The 18,399-nt window shown below is 52.7% G+C and overlaps 4 protein-coding genes across 6 annotated transcripts; 3 read left to right on the top strand and 1 right to left on the bottom strand.

Moving 5' to 3' along the window:
* The first annotated feature begins 80 nt into the window (after positions 1-80).
* Positions 81-4,081, top strand: Ap4m1 (adaptor-related protein complex 4, mu 1 subunit). 2 transcript variants are annotated; one of them, XM_005413751.2, is made up of 16 exons: positions 81-175; positions 276-340; positions 440-528; positions 920-1,026; positions 1,103-1,199; positions 1,364-1,474; positions 1,557-1,637; positions 1,854-1,916; positions 2,016-2,082; positions 2,160-2,213; positions 2,350-2,456; positions 2,554-2,648; positions 2,917-2,961; positions 3,214-3,264; positions 3,360-3,471; positions 3,616-4,081. In XM_005413751.2, the coding sequence occupies exons 2-16, from the start codon at positions 283-285 to the stop codon at positions 3,838-3,840; spliced, it is 1,362 nt and encodes a 453-aa protein (XP_005413808.1). In that variant the 5' UTR covers positions 81-175; positions 276-282; the 3' UTR covers positions 3,841-4,081. The 2 variants fall into 2 exon arrangements, with proteins under 2 accessions (XP_005413808.1, XP_013364919.1); XM_013509465.1 differs by having other exon boundaries at positions 115-175; positions 316-340.
* Positions 4,011-10,657, bottom strand: Taf6 (TAF6 RNA polymerase II, TATA box binding protein (TBP)-associated factor, 80kDa). 2 transcript variants are annotated; one of them, XM_005413755.2, is made up of 15 exons: positions 10,573-10,657; positions 8,460-8,675; positions 8,256-8,342; positions 7,970-8,123; positions 7,711-7,767; positions 7,479-7,598; positions 7,127-7,272; positions 6,942-7,019; positions 6,738-6,839; positions 6,476-6,658; positions 6,100-6,174; positions 5,848-5,973; positions 5,245-5,418; positions 4,788-4,985; positions 4,011-4,544 (listed from the first exon to the last, which is right to left on the bottom strand). In XM_005413755.2, exons 2-15 carry the CDS (start codon positions 8,613-8,615, stop codon positions 4,164-4,166), a joined length of 2,037 nt encoding a protein of 678 aa, XP_005413812.1. In that variant the 5' UTR covers positions 8,616-8,675; positions 10,573-10,657; the 3' UTR covers positions 4,011-4,163. The 2 variants fall into 2 exon arrangements, with proteins under 2 accessions (XP_005413812.1, XP_005413811.1); XM_005413754.2 differs by lacking the exon at positions 10,573-10,657 and adding an exon at positions 10,466-10,538.
* A 232-nt stretch (positions 10,658-10,889) lies between these two features.
* Cnpy4 (canopy FGF signaling regulator 4) lies at positions 10,890-15,817 on the top strand. The gene is made up of 6 exons (XM_005413742.2): positions 10,890-11,120; positions 12,963-13,089; positions 13,187-13,283; positions 13,910-14,032; positions 14,765-14,882; positions 14,965-15,817. The coding sequence occupies exons 1-6, from the start codon at positions 11,006-11,008 to the stop codon at positions 15,111-15,113; spliced, it is 729 nt and encodes a 242-aa protein (XP_005413799.1). The 5' UTR covers positions 10,890-11,005; the 3' UTR covers positions 15,114-15,817.
* Positions 15,818-15,900: 83 nt separating this feature from the next.
* On the top strand, positions 15,901-18,101 carry Mblac1 (metallo-beta-lactamase domain containing 1). The gene is made up of 2 exons (XM_005413741.1): positions 15,901-16,164; positions 16,444-18,101. The coding sequence occupies exons 1-2, from the start codon at positions 16,157-16,159 to the stop codon at positions 17,270-17,272; spliced, it is 837 nt and encodes a 278-aa protein (XP_005413798.1). The 5' UTR covers positions 15,901-16,156; the 3' UTR covers positions 17,273-18,101.
* Positions 18,102-18,399: the final 298 nt, after the last annotated feature.

Below are 18,399 nucleotides of genomic sequence, written 5' to 3'. Positions count from 1 at the left end.
CAATCAGAAAGGCTGGCCTTTCGCCCCGCCCACCCACCGCAGGCTCCACCCTTCACCAATCACCCAGCAAGGCTGGATTGAGTGACGCGAAGACGGCGGGCAGGTGGAGAAGGAATCGCCGGGAGGGGCGGGGCGGGAGCCGGGTTTCCCGCGGTCCCAGCTGACGCGGGAGGAGGTGAGTCGCTCTTAAAGGGCCAACCCACGCGCGTCCTTTTGTTCCGGGGCCGCAGGGCGGGGCAGGCCCAACTTTCACCCTCTGCTGGTCTACTCTCCAGAACAGCCATGATTTCTCAGTTCTTCATCTTGTCCTCCAAGGGAGACCCACTCATCTACAAAGACTGTATCCTTGTGACACGGAGCGGGATGGAGCGGCTGATTGGGAGGTGAGCTCAGGGCCGTCGGTGTCGGTTGCTCCTTAACTGTCCTTCCACCCGGCCAGTCCGTGGGGACAGTGGTGGCCGGGATGTGGCCGAGCTCTTCTACCGGAAGCTGACGGGACTGCCCGGAGACGAGTCCCCGGTTGTCATGGTAACCAGTCCGCGGGCGGGTGCGGTGGGGAGGTTGAGTAGTGGGTTCTTTTTCCTTCCCTTTTAAGGGCTGGGGTTTTTTTGTGGTTTGTTTTTTTTTTTTTTGAAGTTTCCACTGAGGAGTATTCTTTCCCCAAATATAACTAAGAAAAGTGTATTGGGCGTTGACAGTACACCAGGCGCAACCCCTTGCCAGGCTCAATCCTAAAGAACTGTAGAGTTGGTACTAGTATTAACACTGTTTGCACATGAGGAATTCTGGCCTTCCGGATGTTTCAGAGATCGTCTAAAGCCACACTGCGACTGTCTAGCAGGGGATATCAGGGTAGAACCTGGAATCTTCTGGAGCTTTGATCACTATAACCCCTTTTTCCTAACTCCCCCCCACTCAGTACCATGAGGACCGTCATTTCATCCACATCAGACATAGCGGTCTCTATTTAGTTGCCACGACTTCAGAAAACGTTTCTCCCTTCAGCCTCCTAGAGCTGCTCTCCAGGTGAGGAGGGCTGGGCTGGACCCCAAAGTAGGGGCCTGAGAGAAGGATCAGTCCACACTTTGCTCTGTTTCCTCAGGTTAGCTACCCTCCTGGGCGACTACTGTGGCTCCCTCAGTGAAGGGACCATCTCCCGAAACGTGGCTCTTGTCTATGAACTCCTCGATGAAGTACTGGTAAGGACCAGTGATTTTTCCTTTCCTCTCCCCTGTTCCCCAGGGAGATACAACCACTCTTCTACTGTGGGATCTTGTGGTTGGGGGGCTAATTCCACGCTTTTTCCACCCATTTCCTTCACTGACCACTTCAAAACTATCTGTCCTTCCTTCTTCACCACTAGGACTATGGCTACGTACAGACCACATCCACAGAGATGCTAAGAAACTTCATCCAGACGGAAGCTGTGGTCAGCAAGCCCTTCAGCCTCTTTGATCTCAGCAGTGTTGGCTTGGTCAGTATCAGGGAAGGAAGGGAGAAGGCAGGCTGCTGGGGAGCTTCAAAGCTGAGAATTGGTCGCTTTGGGTGTTTTACAGTTTGGGGCAGAGACACAACAGAGCAAAGTGGCCCCCAGCAGCGCGGCCAGCCGCCCAGTCCTTTCCAGTCGCTCTGACCAGGTCAGGGAGGGATCACTGAGGTCAGACTTTTAGACTTTTTTTCTGGGACACCAGAATCCAAGATCCTGGCTTGTCTTTCCACTGCCCTAGACGTGGGTACCCCTTCTCCTACTCCTCCGTCCCAGGGCTTTACTTCAGTTACCCTGTTCTTTCTGGCTGTTCACTTTAGAATGCAGGTCTTTAGCCTCCACCACTCAAATCCCCTTTCTTTCCCAGAGCCAAAAGAATGAAGTTTTTTTGGATGTAGTGGAGAGATTGTCAGTACTGATAGCATCGAATGTAAGTGTGGGCTCCCAACTCCAGAGCTGAAGACAAGTGGTACTTGGAAAATAGGTCCAGGAGGTCACAACTGGGCACTAACCTCCCTGCCCCTTCCAGGGATCACCACTGAAGGTGGATGTGCAAGGAGAGCTCCGGCTCAAGAGCTTCCTTCCCAGTGGCTCTGGTGAGGACCTAGGAGTTGGGTTTGGGACAGGCTCCTTGGTGTTTTCTGACCTTGTCTGACGTTCTTTCCTCCAACAGAGATGCGCATCGGCTTGACAGAAGAATTCTGTGTGGGAAAATCAGAACTGAGAGGTGAAAAAGACTGAGAGGTCTTTCTCATCAGGGGAGGTCACTTCCAAGTTTCAGGGAGAAAAATTGGAGATGGGACCTCCCCGACCTAGTCATTCTCTTTCAAAGCATGGATTAGGACAGGAGTCTCTGTTTGCAGGTTATGGGCCAGGAATTCGGGTTGATGAAGTCTCATTTCACAGCTCAGTAAACCTGGACGAGTTTGAGTCTCATCGGATCCTCCGCTTGCAGCCACCCCAGGGCGAGGTCAGGATCAGGAGAGCCCAGCATACTGTATTCATCGTACGGGAGGGAGGCGGTGGAAGGGTGAGACTAAGCTGACTTCATTCCTCTCTGGTTTCAGCTGACTGTGATGCGGTACCAGCTCTCTGATGACCTCCCCTCCCCGCTCCCTTTCCGGCTCTTTCCCTCTGTGCAGTGGGACCAAGGCTCAGGCCGGTGAGACCATTTCCTGTGTTCCAGAACCACTCTGGAAATCAAGCCAACGCAAGGCATAGATGTTCCCAAGACTTAGTATGGAAGGGTGGTGATAAAGGTGATAGGGCAGCAATTGGAAAAAGACTTGACCAGTGGCATTGGGCTGGATTTTAGCCCTCCTCTTTCTTGGGGTGTATTCTGTGCAGCCTCGTGAGAAGGCCCTGGGTGAGTAACGGTAAGATGCCAATAGGATCTGGCCTAAATAATAGTACTTTGCCCTCTTATCCAGGCTCCAGATTTACCTGAAGTTACGGTGTGACCTGCCCCCAAAGAGGTAAGAGTGGGGGTCAGCCAGGCCTGGCTCAGCAGTGTAGGACAGAAGACAGGGTCAGAGTCAGAGCCAGGAACCTACCACTTACTCCTTCAACTGCGTCTCACAACCTCAGAAGCTTAATCCAGTTTAGAGGCTGTAGCGTTTGGCAGGGAGATGTTAGGCACCTGTGCCGAACTTCCACTGTGACACTGAAGAAGAACAGGGACAAGGGACGCTGCCTTCCTGGCGCTAACCACATTCCTTTTTTTGCAGCCAAGCTGTCAACATCAGACTGCACCTTCCACTGCCACGAGGGGTGGTCAGGTTAGTGCGTGCTCCCCGGGAAGGTTCCCTGGGGGGAGACTGCTCTGCCAAGGCAGGCACCATTGAGCCCTGGACCATGTCTCTCCACACTCTAGCCTGTCTCAGGAGCTCAGCAGCCCAGAGCAGAAGGCAGAGCTGGGGGAGGGAGCTCTTCACTGGGACCTACCCCGGATACAAGGAGGCTCTCAACTCTCAGGCCTTTTCCAGGTACCCCTGTTGACCCTCCTGCACCCACCGTCCCACCTCCACTCGGGGCTCCCATGCCAGCCTTTCTGGTGCAGCTGCTGCCCTGCTCCCAGCAGCGCAGGCAGCTGCCTGGCTTCAGGGCCTCCTTCTCCTCTTTCCTCACAGATGGACGTTCCCAGCTCACTGGGAGCCTCTGGCCATGGGCCTTCCACCTCATCCCCTCCACTGGGGCTGGGCCCCGCAAGCCTGTCCTTCGAACTCCCCCGGCACACGTGTTCTGGCCTCCAGGTTCGCTTCCTCAGGCTGACCTTCAGGCCCAGTGGCAACGCCAACCCCCACAAGTGGGTACGCCACCTAAGCCACAGCGATGCCTATGTCATTCGGATCTGAGGCTCCCCACACAGGGCGTGAAAGCGAAGGCAGCAGGCAGACAAATGAGAAGAGTTCAGTGTTTTCTTTCTTGGAGTCCTGGCTTGCTGCTCAGGGTGTGAGTAGGAGAGTCCTGAGAAGCCAGTCCAGGGACTTGCCCCTTCGATGGTATCTCACACTGGAAGGCTCAGAACTTACAAACTGACTTTTATTCTGAGGAAGTGACTGTACAGTATCTAAAAAGAAAGTCATGTGGGGTAAACAAGCCTACTCTTTCTTCCACCCTGCTTTCCTGCGCACGCACATAGGAATCCACGGGAGAGGCCAGCAGGCGGACGGCGTTATCACTGAGCGGGCTGAGGGGAGCCAGGTCCAGGGGGCTGTGAACCATTCGCCTTTGGAGTCCCGGGAGCTGGAGGCGGGCTGTCCCCAGCTTCCTGTTTCCCCCCACAGAGGGCACTGCCCCCGAGCGGAGAGGGGGAAGATGAGGTGGGAGGGACTGGAGAAGGATGGGAGGGAGGGCCACCTTTGCTGTCTCCTGTTGGGGGCAATGAGACCACGATGTACTTCTGGACACTGCCAGGCCCAGAGGGGGCCGTGCTGGGGGGTGCAGTGGAGGCGGTAGAGACCAGCTTGACAATGGGCTGCACGCTGGGGACCGTGGTGGTGACAGGAGAGGTAGTGGTGGATCCTGAGCCAGGGGCTGAGGTGCTGAGGGACAGGACCTGAAGGAGAAAGGCAGGCAGTGCAGATCACCCTGCCCCACCCCATGAAGGGTTTCCATCTTCAGGGTTGTGTAGACTGATGCAAACTTAACAACTTAAGAGACCCTGCTGAGTGGCCCTTCCATCTCCTGGCTTTGGGCCTGGAGGGGACTGGCATCTACTCTGAGGCCTCCCTAAAAAGCTCTGAGGTGACCCAGGCTGCTCAGCATGCTCTTTGCATCCCTAGTCCCAGGTGCCACATACCTGCTGGGTGGATGAGGCGCTGGAGGATGACGACATTACAATAAACTTGGTTGGAGGAGGGGAAGGCTGAGGTGGGGCAGCAGCCCGTGCAGACACCAGTGTCTGGACGGGCAGTGCGATGGAGCCAGGGACTTTCAGCAAGCCAGGGGTCCGAGGGCCAGACTGAGGGGCCTGAGACAGGGTCAGTGTGGGCCGGGGCTGTGAGGGAAGAGGCAAGAAGAAAACGTCAGCATCTAGGAAAAGGAAAGGCCTGAATGGAGACCCAGCTGCTCTTGCTGTTCCTCCGTAGTTCTCTCTGGGGTTGGGACATCCTTCACTGATGGGGCCCAGGCTCTCTGAGACTGTGCTGCCTCAGGGCCTTTGTGTCCCTGGGTCTGTATAAATCCCCGTCCCTGGGCACCATGGCCATGTCGCACCCATGCATCCTTATTTCCTGCCCCCCTCCATAGCAACCGACCTGTGTGATGGTCAGTGTGGTCCTGTTGACCTGCTGTGCCTGCAGAGCAGCCTGGGCCCGGGCCTTGACCACATGGGAACAGAGGAGGGGCCCAAGGGACCCAAATTCTGCCCTATAGGCATCCTGATTGTCAGGCGGGGGATGCAGCTTAGCCAGTACAGGTGCACAGTGTTTCTGCAGAGAAGCAGGAGAGTGTGAAGACATACCCACTGTTTCACTGCGCCCTTGGGAACTGCAGGGCCGTCAGTGAGTGTAAGAAATGGTGCGGTTCTCCCTCAGAGGAAACGTGGGAACCCACTGCTGTGAGTGGAAGACTTGCTATATGCACTGGTAACATCTGTGGGGCAGTCAACCGATGCAGCATGTTTGCCCTGCAACACTGGGTCATACAGTGATTAAGACTCTTCATTTCTTAGCTCACCTGTGCCTGTCTTTTCATCAGCAAAACAGCACCAGACTCTGAAGGGTGCTTAGAATATATGCAGCAAAGGTGGGGATAAATGACTAAAATGTGTCAGATGCTTGCTAAACATTATACTTATGTGTGTGGGAGGGGGATCAGTGGGGAGAAATGGGGGAGGGCTGGGCAGGGGCTCTGGTCACCAGAAGGAGGCTCTGCACGTGGTCAGCTCCGATGCGATCGATGTTGCTCAGCACCGGGCCATCCAGGACGCTGCGGATCCGCTCCCCCTCCTGCTGCAGCCGTGGCAGAATCAAAGTCTTAATCACCTGTTCGGAAGGGAGGAGAGAAGCCAGGGGCCACGGGGTCACTGGGGTCTCTCAGGTGGGTGGCAGTTGTCCCCTAACTTCAAGACTGCCTCCCCTCACCCAGCTGTTCCTCCCCAGGGGCCTAACATCATGTCCCAGCTCTGCCAGGCCTGCAATGGAGCCATAACGAGTTGTCCAGGGAGTCTTCTCGTCTACCCAGCTCTGCAGGGAAAGAAAAGAAACCCAGATGAGTCTTAAGGTCCAAGGAGGAGGGGCCCAAGGGACCCAAATTCTGCCCTATAGGCATCCTGATTGTCAGGTCTTCTAGAGACAAACTTTATGAAGATGTTGCAGATGAGGTTGAAGCCCCCAGCTCAACCTCCCACCAGTTCTAGTTCCTCAGCCTCTTGTTCCAGGTGTCATTTCCCCAGGCACAACTGCCCCACCACAGGGCTGGGTGAAGCCCTTGTCATCCTGGTGACAACCCTGGGGTGGTGATGTGAAACAGGTTCTTGGGGCTCACCTTAGTGAATGTCTTTGTGATCCGGGACTGGATGTTGTTAGTGGTTGTGCTGAAATGCTTGCAGATCTGGGCCACTAGGCGGGCGGCAAAATCCCGGAGTGCCCAGTGATTGTCCACGTCAGGTCGCAGGCACAGCTGTCTGCTCACGATGCAGGTCATCACGGCTGGAATCAGCTCATGCACCTGTAGAAGCAGGGGGTCGGTGGATTCCGACAAATGCTTCCTGTGGGTGGCAGTGAGGAGGGCGGGCAGGACCACTCACATATTTTTCTAGATACAATGTAGGGTTGTCCATCAGTGCCTTCACCATGCGCATCAGATAGATGAGCAGGGCCAGGTTATTCTGAACCACATTGACACGGACCTACAGGAGGGGAAAGCGAGAGGCAGGGGGACTCCTCAGATCACCTTCCCTGCCACCCCTCCCCACGCCTTATCCTGGGCCTGGCTTTCCCGGTCCTCTCACCCCCTCTGAGATGAAGGTACTGAACCGGGGCAGCATCTGATAGAGCCCTGGGTCTGTGGCGATGCTCTGCAGAGCTTCCTGTCGGAGGAGGGAAGCAAGTGGGTTGAGGGCAGATATCGTGGGGAGTAATCTGCGAGGGCTGCAAAAGGAGTCGTGGGATCACGGCAGGCGAGTGGGGCCCTCACCGCTCTCTTGGCCTCACAGGACCCCACACAGGCTTCGGTGATCTCCTTGTAGTACAGCTGCTGCTCCACAGAGAGCTCATGGATGCTGCGAGGCTTCAGGCGCAAAGAGGCCCCCTCCAGCAAGGGTGGGGCCTTCTTCTCTTTCCCTGTGTGAATTGAGTGATGGGTCTGAAAAAAGAAGGCTCCAGAAGAGGCCTCAGTGGCAGACAAACCTGAACCTGCCAGTTCTGCCCATGTGGCTTCCTTTACGTTTCTTGAGCCTTTTGGGACTCTGGCGCTGGCCTTACCCACTTCACAAATGACCATCGGGTCTGGGCTAAGAGTTGGGAGAGGCCTGGTCTCGAGCACTGACCTTTGCCATCAGCTGGGGTGGCCCCTTGACCTTTGCCTTTCAGGGGTCCATCTTCCTCCTGGCCTGGCTTTGCTGACTTCAACGGTTCTGTGGCCTCAGCCTTCTGCTGCTCTTTGGGAGCTGGTGGGAAACGAGTCACAGCAGGAGGAGCGATGAGAGCGGGGAGAGAGGTACAGGAACAAGGCAGGAGTAGGGAGAGAAGGGAGTGGGCTGTAGGCATGGAAAAGTTTACCTGGGGGTGGATTCTCCGGTATAGCTGGCTGGCAGCCTTCGATGCTCAGCCAGTGAGCTGTGAGAAAGGAAGCTGTTGAGCTGAACTGCTAGAAATGGACACTAGGAAGTCACTCCGTGCTAAGGTAGATGTGTTCTGGTTCCTGCTCCCGTTCTTGCCATTCACACTGAGAACTTCTTCACTTGTGCGGCTTCTCACACCAACACGCCTTGCTCCTCCTTCCCCTCCTCCCTGGCACCCTGCCCGCTCCTCCGCTAACCTTTGAGGCAGACATCCAGAGGCACCCGAGGCAGAGGGGTATTGATGATGTCACTCAGATCAACCTCCTTCTCCTCATAGAAGTAGAGCTCTCGGCCCCCACCAGATGCAAAACGGAAAGGAATGAATTCCTGAGCGTGGAAGCCATAGAGCGGCTGTATCAGGAGGGAAAGAGAGATGCTAGAGTGAGACGTGAGCCTGGCAAAAGGCAAGCACCGCATCTGGGAGAATGGCAGCCAACCACCCTGCTCCATCTGGGTCAGCCGCCTCCCTCCCTTCCCAGTCACCTCGACATTCTTCAGTTTCAGTGCATAGTCAATATCGCTGGTGGTGAGCTTCTGCCGCTTCCCCATGTGCATGAACTTGAGAGCATCCTGGAGGCAGGGGCACAGGAGAAAAGACATCAGCCATCAGTCTAAGACCAGGAGGAAGAAGCGGGCCTGGGTAATATCCTTGACACAAAGCAGGGCTGGGCAGCAGGGCCTGGTTACCTGTGCAATCTCTTTAATTCGGTAGCTGACCTCATCTGTCAGCAACTGGCAGGTTTCTTCCTGAATCTGTGCGATGCCCATTGATTCAGCCACGACCTTCATGGACTCAGAGGGCAGCACAGTATTGCTGAGCTTCAGCTTCTTCTCCTCAGCCATGCTGGAGTGCCTCCTTCCCTCACTGGAAGGATGCAGCCCCCAGGTGCAGTGATGGAGCCCCTGGCAGGGAGATGGAGCAGGTAAAAATAAAAAGAAACACAACTCAAAACCTCTACCAAATTGAATTCCTGATCTTCCCCGCTACCCACCTGCTCCAGACTCAGTTCCCTCATTTTCATAGTAATGCAGTACTCACTGGCTCTTTATCCGGGCCCACCCTCACCTTAACTCCAGCCTGACTCCTCCACTCCCAGTTGGTAGCCCAGGTCGCCATCATCTAACTCCTACAGAACTCCAATAGCCTCTGGACAAGTTCTTTCTGCTTCCACCTCAGTCTCCCTACATCTATTCTTTACTAGCAGCCAAGATGATTGTCAAAATATAAACCAGATTGTCAATTCTCTACTGTAACAGTTCCCTGTTTACTGTAAGAACACTAACAGTGGCCTACCACGTCCTTCAAGATTTGCCTTCTTCCCATCACATCTCTTATCTTCTGTCTTTCTTCTATTTTGTTTTTTTTTTTTTGTTGTTGTTGTTTGTTTGTTTTCCTTTTGAGACAGGGTCTCACTATGCAGTTCAGGCTGGCCTTGAGCTCACTTTGTAGCCTAGGCTGGCCTCGAACTCACAGTGAGCGTCCTGCCTCAGCCTCCCGAGTGCTGGGATTACAGGCGTGCACCACCATGCCCGGTCTTTTTTCTATTTTGTTTAACCCTATCATCCCTCTTGCTGTCTTTTAAAATCCGCCAGACGTGCTTTAGCTTTACAGCTTTTGCTCTGTGTTCCTCCTCGATGTCTGTTTGGCTGCCTACCCTGACCAGGCTATTTTTTTTTTAATTTGTATTTTATTGGTACATTTTAGATGCCTAATGATCACATTCATCATAGGGACTTTGTACCTGTAATATATCTTTCTTGCTTCTTTTTTTCCATTCCCCTCCCCTCCCTTCAACCCCTCTTCCCCTCTTTATTTACAAAAGCTTCGTTTCCATTTTTTCCTGTCTCTTCTTTCCTTTCTCCCTCCCACCTCCCTTGTTCCCCTTCTCATTTGAACCTGACCATGCTATTCTAATTCCCTATTCGGCCCTCATTCTACTCTACTTTTTCTTTTCCGTCGTATTTAATACCTTCTAATACACTGTATCATTACTAATTGTCAGTCTCATCGACGATGTGGACAGGGATCTTTATTATGTTCATGGATGTATTCTGGGTGCAGGCTGGTGCCTGAGACACCAGAAATAATAAGTACTTGTTGAACAAATGAATGAACTGCAAGGCTTAGAGATGTAGGTGCTCAATAAATGCTGGGCATCACGATTATCCAGATGAATAAGACACAGGCCAAAGCCTAAGTTTACACTGGACCCAAAAGGAATCGGGAGCTGGGCATTAGGAAGATTAGCCTCAGGGGTTCACAACAGAGCGCCACAGGAGAATTTGGTACTTTTTAAACCATCCCGGTTTAAAAAGACTTTTATAAGTCCTACCTATAAGGGACAAAATTATTCAATACATACTCTGTGCCTGGTGCCAGATATACGTGAAGCAATCGTGTCCCAGTTCCCTGGTGAACACCTACTAATCTGTCCATACCCTGCGGTACCCTCTGCCAGCAAGGGCTCATAAAACACGCTACAGCTTCAGAAGCGTCTCAGCTCAGTGGGGACAGCAGAGGGACTTCTGAGAGCAGAGCTAACTTGAGCTAGACTCTGCAGTAGTTTCCCAGCAAAGAACCAAGTCGAAGATCGCCGGGCAGCGCCAAAGGAAGCTCAGAGAACCCACCCCAGGTCCCCCGACATCCCTGCAATGCTACCCGGAGTCCCCACGCGCACAGACACACAACCAACCGTCTCCTTCCCAGTCCCCACACCGGCCCCTTGAGGGGTCTCCTCCTCCCGGGGAGCGCTCAGACCCGCCCCCGCCGGCCCAGCGCCGGGGGCAGTAAGACTCTCACCGCTGCCAAAGCGCCGCTCACCCGGCGCTCGGCGCCATCTTGGCCCCGCCCCCTCCCTGTCGCGGGTCCTGGCAGAGAGCGAGGGCAAGTCACCGCCCCTTCCTCAAGACACAATAAATCATACAGGCTCACAGCCTTAAATCTTATAAAATGTGTTTCTACATATAAGTGTAAGAAGCACACGCTTCTATTTTAATTACTTCGATTTATTCTTCACCACCCACCGGCCAGGACCTTCAGGAGGCGCCACAAAACAGAGGCGGGGAACCTCACAGCGCTAAGGCCCCACCCCCTTGGGCTGGTTCTGCGCATGCGCCGACCTGGCCAGCGTGGATTTAATGTTGCCGCCTACCGCCTCCGAATTTAAAGGGCCCGCTCCCTTCCCGAAGTTAGTTTGAAGTCAAACTGTGGTTGTTTGTGGACGCTCTTTGTCATGGGACCTGTACGATTAGGAATGTTGTTAATCGTGGTGGCATTGTATAGTGCTTGGGCTGGAACGTCGCAAGAAGAGGACGATGACACAGAACGCTTGCCCAGCAAATGCGAAGGTATCAAAAGGGAACAGTCCCTATTTGCATCTGTCTGCCTCACTTCTTTCGTTAAGGCCGGACCAGGTGGACTATGATGGGTGGGTTACTCGACCTCTTTGACGTCCTGAGCAAGGTTCTGGTGGAGCTTGGCAGAATTAGAATGGGATCAAGGGAGTCATGCATAATGCCACCCCAAAACTGTGGCCGAGCCGGGAGACTGCTGTTTCTTGCAGGATTGGGCCCCCAGTGCGGTGTGAGAATTGTAGTTCAGGGACTATCTGCCCTGGACCTCCGACTCAACCGAGCATCAGTCTGCGATATTTCTTACTTGTCACCAGCCAGATCTAAATCTGGAGAGCTTGCAGGACCAAGGTATGAGGCTCCTATCTTGTAGACATCCTCTGCCCCGCCCTGGCAGAGACGCTGCCAAATTACAGACCCCATCCCACCCTGAGGGTGTTTGAGGATGAGTAAGCCCTCGAAGCTCGTAAACACCGGATGGGAGGACACACAACTAAGTTTCACATGAGTGTGAGGCTTTGCAGAGTGTGTGTACTGTAAGGATTTTACTCCAAGCAGCATCTTCCCCGGCTGCGTTAGGGTGGGACTCGCTGGGAAGGGGCACTTCCAAGTCTGATCTTTGCGTGTCCTGTGTTCCTATCAACTTGGTTCTAGTCTCTCACTTTCTTTTACTTCTGTGTCCCCATTCTTCTTCTTCCTGTCAGTCTTTCTAAACTCCGATCAAATCTTGGCTTAACACCTATGCAAGCTTATGCTGTGATCAGAATGCACATACATCTCCGCTGGACAGCCCCACACTTTCTTACATTTTCATACCCCGTTCCCATCCTGAAAGTGCCTGTGCTGCAGACAGCTCTGAACCTGAACGTCTCCTGGTCACTGAGCATCCTTTTTTTCCTGTTGCAACTCTGTGTCTTTGCTGTTTTTCCTGTTGCCTGAAATAACCCTATAATAAGGAGTCCGCAACACCCAGTTTAAATATCACCTCCTTTGGAAACCTCTTGCTTATCTGTCACCTTCTGCTATGCTGTAAGCTCCTGCAGGGAAGGGAGTACCTGTGTATCTCAGGGCTTGGCACAGTGCCAAGCACATTTAAGCACTTTGGTTACTTGTACCTTTGTTTGGTTTACTGGTCTCTTTTGTATGGGCCGTTTATTTTCTTGGGACCTACCAAGTGCCAGGTCAGGTACTAGGTGATGAAGAGACAGTAATGAAAATGGGCTGGTCATTCACCCTCATGGAAATCAAAGGCTAACAAGAGACAATAAGTAACCTTTGAATGAATTTTGCATTTCCTAATGAGATTAAGTTTCTTGATTTTAGTGCCTGCTGTAGGGTCTACCACACTGTATTATTATCTGTTTATCTATCTCCAACTACATTGGCATCGTCGCCAGGCACAAAGATCATGCATTGTTTGTCGGGAAGGAGCAGTTGAGACAGGATCTTGTGACGTAGCCCAGGCTAGCTTCCAACTTGTGGCAGTCCTGCTGCCTCAGCTTCCCAAGTGCTGGGTTTACAAGCATGTGCCACCATGCTGGGCCAAGATCATGGGTCTTACAGGTTCTCTATATTGTTACTATGTATACAGAAGGAGCTCGATAATTTCAGCATAACAGCAAACACTTATATCCTCATTTTCATCCTCACTATACCTTTATAAGGGTCATAGTATTATGCCCATTTTAGAGGTAAAGAAACTGAGGCACATCAAGATTGTCACAGCCACTGAGAGTTAGAGTCCAACCCAGCATACTCCGCTGCCTTTGGTCATCTGCAGAACTGCTGATGTGTTCACTTGCCTTTCACATTCCTTTGGACATCTCTCCTCACTCTCAGTGTGTAAGCTACTGAGCATGGAGCTACAAGAGAAGCTGAGTCGCACTGGCCGATCTCGAGAGGTGTTGGAGCTGGGGCAGGTGCTGGACACAGGCAAGAGGAAGAAACATGTGCCTTACAGTGTTTCGTAAGTTCTTCTTGGTGCTCATCTACCTTCCAGTCCCAAAAGTTGTTCTGAGGGTCCCTGCAGGGTCCAGGAAGTCTTTGTTTTCCTCTTCCCACAGAGAGACAAGACTGGAAGAGGCCTTGGAGAATTTATGTGAGCGGATCCTGGATTACAGTGTTCATGCTGAGCGCAAGGGGTCCCTGAGATATGCCAAGGTCAGCCGTTTCCCCAGGGGAGGACCCTGATTCTCAGAAACAAAGACCTTGCCTTGGTAACTTTTCTCCCATTGCTGAGACAAAATACCTGACGCCCAGAATTAAGGAAGGAAAGGTTTATTTAGCTCACATTTTGTAGAGGTTTCAGTCCATACTCGGCTGGCTCCAAGGCAGAGTGGCACATAGCAGAGGGCAACATCTCATGGTGGCGTTAGATGGCCAAAGCGGCAAGAGCAAAGAGGGGAGAGACAGCAGGCTCTTTCCCTCCCTTTTATTGTATGCAAACTACCCGCCCCAAGGCAGGTGTAGCTCTCATATCCATAATTCCAGCACTGGGCCATGAATCAATCGTAAACTCTAGAAGCCCAACCCCATGACTGTGTGAGGCTTTGGGGAGACATCTAGACACAAACCATAACAGACCTGTATCCCCTGAGACTCTCAAGGGATATATGCCCATCTCCCCCCAGCTCTGGAGTATCCCCAACTTACTATGTTCATACTCCTGCATCTCACCCTCACTGAACTCACTCCTGAGACTTCAGTAGTTGACAAAACTGATGAGGTGGAAAAGGGAAGGAAGAGGTGATACTGCACTGGGCTGACCCATATTCTCCATTGCTCAGGGTCAGAGTCAGACCATGGCGACGCTGAAAGGCCTAGTGCAGAAGGGAGTGAAGGTGGATCTGGGGATCCCTTTGGAGCTGTGGGATGAACCCAGCGTGGAAGTCACATTCCTCAAGAAGCAGGTAGGATAAGATATCACAGTATCTGGGGAGGTGAGAATGGAAGCTGAGGTGGGGAGCGAGGTCCTAGGACTTGACTGTAAGGGATGTCCACCTCTGAGCAGGGAGAAGGGGGCAGAGTGAGGATTATGCCATCCATTAAGACAGGCCCATGAGCATATCAAGAAGTAATATGGGAGCCAAGCATGGTGGTGTACACCTATAATCCCCACATTCTGGGTGGCTGAGGCAGGAAGATCACAATTTTGAGTCCAGCCTGGACAAGTTAGTGAGTAAGACTCTCTCAAAAAAATAGAAAAGGGCTGCAGGTGTAGCTCACTGTGAAAGCCCTGGGCTTCAGTCCCCAGTACTTAAAAAAAATAAAAAAGAAAGAAGAATCAGAGGCTAATACTATCTCCCACTGTTTATTGAGCAACTACTGTGTGTTCCTGATTGGAGATCACATAATTCCAGGTGCTGCCTCATTTTACTCATGAAACAACCTGATGTGGTAGGTATGATTACAGGACTATTTTACAGGAAAGGGAGCTGAGACTCAGAATTTAATAACCTATTTAGTAGAACAGGAGCTAGTAAAGGTTTGTTGAATGAAGATCATGATTACTAAGCCAACCTAACCTGGCTACCAGCCTTTCCAAGGTCAGTGAATTGAAGGAGGGAGACGGGGTGGAGAGCAGAGGAGGGTTTGCAAAGTTCCGCAGACCAGATGCTAATCCCACTCTTCCACTTGACCAGTGTGAGACAATGCTGGAGGAGTATGAAGATGTCGTGGGAGACTGGTACTTCCACCATCAGGAGCAGCCCCTCCAGCGTTTTCTCTGTGAAGGTCATGTGCTCCCAGCTGCTGAAACTGGTAGGTGTGGGCGTTGGGCCAGAAAGCAGTGTTCCCTAGCCCCAGAACCAAAATTTAAATTGTTTTCTCCCACCCCACCCAGCATGTCTACAGGAAACTTGGACTGGGAAGGAGAAGATGACAGATGGACAAGAGAAGAAACAAGGGGAAGAAGAAGAGGAAGGGGAAGAAGAGGAAGAGGAAATGACAAAGACAGAAGGACACTCCAAGCATGACCCAGAGGATCTTTGACTCTTGCCTTTGAACCCCCAGGAGGGGTTAGGAAGAACCTTCTCTAGTCTGAGCTGTCCCTGCCCCACAGCTTGAAGGGTGTGTTAGTGTGAGTGACCCCACCCCAACGCTTCTAACTATTCTTTCCCATCTGATATCAGGCAGATCTTGGGGATGAAGGATAGCATGACTGTGGGGAGAAAGGCAGGAGCAGCAGGTGGAAGTCCTGCCTCCACAGATGAGCCCTGTGCCAGCCCTTCCGGCCCCTTAATTGGCAGGTGTGTGTGTGGTGACAACCTTGAAGCTTTTCCCTGTAAATATTTCTACTGCTCCCTAGAGGTCAGCGATGGCCAGGAGTTGTGGGTCTTAGGAAAGTCACTTTGCTTCCCAATGGATCTGGTTTTAGATCCTTACAAGGAAGGTGACAGAGCAGACATTCTCTATGACCCATATACTGTACACTACCTGTGTCCAGGAGGCTGCACACTAGCAAGCCGGGAACAAGAATAGGACACTGGGGGAGCGGGTGTGAGGCCATGCTGATACATATATTTTTTTTCCCCGGTACCGGGAATTCAACTCACGGTCTTGCGCTTACCATGCAGGCGCTGTGCTGCTGAGCTAAATCCCCAGCCCCGATGCTGATTAAGTTAGATACTTGTCTACTTCATATTAATCTCACAGGTGCCAAATTTTATATATGGCTATTAAACTTTTTAACAATATCAACTGGGCCCAGTTTGAAATGTCTGTGCACATATAGCTGGTTGATGAAGCAGCGCCTAGACAGAGGGGCCATTGGATGCCACCCTTCCAGCAACTAATCGGCTTGGTAGTTTTGCGGCCCAAGGAATCTGGAAAGGTCGCGGGGCGGAGAACTGTAGAGAGAACTTGTTTGCGAGGCAGGTGAAGGCTCAAATTTTATGATGCGCGGGAGTTAGTTACGTATGTGGCGCCACTTCGGCCGCCATACTTGGACTTACGGGAGCTCGCAGAGGTCAAAGTCCCCCGCGCTTGCCCGACTTCTACGCTTTCCTCAATAAAGACGACTTCGGCGAGGCGGTATGACTAGGTCAGTAGGAGGCAAAGAAAACAGATCTCCTTCGGAGGATAACCAGTGAGGGCTTACTAAGAGACCAGAGGGGCGGGGGCCGAAAAGCCGAGAGAGGCGGGGATCGCGGAAGGTTGGGCGATACCATCTTCTGCGGGGGGGGGGGCGAGGGCTATGGAGTACCGGGTTAAGGGCAGACGGGTGGCAGAGCTGGGACTTGGAGGGCGCCTCTTCGGTAGTGGGGGGTGGGGCTTGTGGGAGCTCCGAGGTCGCCCACAGCCCCGTTTTCTGTCTCCCCAGCCCGCCCCTCCCTGCCGCGAGCAGCGCAGTGCGGACCGAAGCTCTGAGCGGGGCCCCTTTGCGGGTGCCCGGCGACCCCTACTCCGTGGTGGTTCTGCTGCAGGGCTACTCCGAGCCGGAGACGGGGGGCGACGCCGTGCGCGCTGACGGCTCGGTCACCCTGCTCCTGCCCCGGGCTTGGGACCCGGCGTCCAGCCGTCGGGAGGCCCTGCCCGCGGGTCGCGATGCAAAGGCAGCCCTGGAGGCGGCGGCGCGTGGCCCCATCCTCGTGGATACCGGGGGGCCCTGGACGCGAGAGGCGCTGCTGGGGGCCCTGGCGAGGCAGGGCGTGTCCCCGGGAGACGTGACTCTGGTGGTGGGGACCCACGGGCACTCGGATCATATCGGAAACTTGGGGCTGTTTCCAGGGGCGGCTCTGCTGGTCTCGCACGACTTCTGCCTTCCCGGGGGCCTCTACCTGCCGCACGGCCTGAGCGAGGAGCGGCCGCTGCGCCTGGGGCCGGGGCTTGAGGTGTGGGCCACGCCGGGCCACGGGGGCCAGCGGGACGTGAGCGTGGTGGTGGCAAGCACGGCCCTGGGCACCGTGGTGGTGGCGGGTGATGTGTTTGAGCGCGATGGAGACGAGGGCTCGTGGCAGGAGCTGAGCGAAGACCCGGTGGCGCAGGAGCGGAGCCGAAAGAGGATCTTGGGCGCCGCCAATGTGATCGTGCCTGGTCACGGAGCCCCTTTTCGGGTGGTCAGGGAGGCCTTTCAGCCTGAGACAAATAGTTGCGGGAACAGCACTCAGGAGCCAGGGGTCGGAGATAAGGAGCTGAGCGTGCAAGGATGAGCCCTGAGGAGGACCGGACTTTTGTCAGGGAAGCCCCTCCAAGAAGGAACATTCAGGATACCCAGAGGACCTGGTCAGCCAGAATCAGAGAAGGGAAGGATGGCCGCTCACTTCTAGCCTTCCAGAAGGCAGTTGTTCAAGTCAGCACGGAGAGATACTGCCTGCCTCTGCCACCAATTTAGTATCAAGGATTGGCTCAGGTCTCCAAGAATCCTCTGCAGTCCTCATTAAAATGAAAAAAAAGTTCTTGTGAAGGTCTTCCAAAATAAAAATAGAAACTGCCTAAATATAAATTAAAACATGAATAGTGATAATCATGCAAATATGGTAATCAGTCACAAACCAATTGCCTATTTCTCACAGGGTTCGAGTTGCTGAGAGAAGGTACGGGTTACAGCAGTGACCTCCCCTTAGTCACTTTTTGTTCATTCAGTGAATATTTATTTAATACCTGCAGTGTCTCCCGCAGTACTGTAGGTTATGGGATACAACAGTAAGTAAGCTAGACAAACTTCCTGTCCCTCATAGAGGTCACATTCTACAGAGACAGACAAGTAAGCAATAATAATAAATAGTAGCTATGAATAATTATAGGTTGTAGTTAGTGATGCGGGCAGAGTGAGGAGGAGATAGAGAGCTCTTTAAATTTGGGTGGACAGGAAAAGCCTCTGTGAGAAGGTGTTTGATTAAGAAATTGAAAAGGAAGAAAGCTGGTCATATGAGAATCTGGAAGACAGGCACTCCAAGCACAAGGACGGCAGATATAAGCCCCTGTGGCGGGACAGCTTGACCGGATTAACCAGCAAGAAGACTCATGATTGAACTACAATACAAAGGGTCACAGAAGAGTAGTGAGAAATGAGGATTTAGAGTTAGGCAGGACCGAGAAACCACTTTGAAGATACCACCATGTATTACAGCAGCCATTGATATTTTCCTACTAATCTATCCATAACTGTGTAAAGTTTGTAATGTTCCTATCCTATTTCATAAATGGATGTATGTTTATTATTATGTTTCCTACAACAACCATTGAGAATAGTTAATGATTTTTCAATAGGTCACTCATGTATAGCTCTATTTATTTTCTTTAGAAGCCACTTTGAAGATACCAAAGTGTAGTACAA

This window comes from Chinchilla lanigera, unplaced genomic scaffold (assembly GCF_000276665.1).
Source record: "Chinchilla lanigera isolate Chin_1 unplaced genomic scaffold, ChiLan1.0 scaffold00172, whole genome shotgun sequence".
Taxonomy (NCBI): Eukaryota; Metazoa; Chordata; class Mammalia; order Rodentia; family Chinchillidae; genus Chinchilla; species Chinchilla lanigera.
This window is presented reverse-complemented; position numbering and strand designations above follow the sequence as displayed.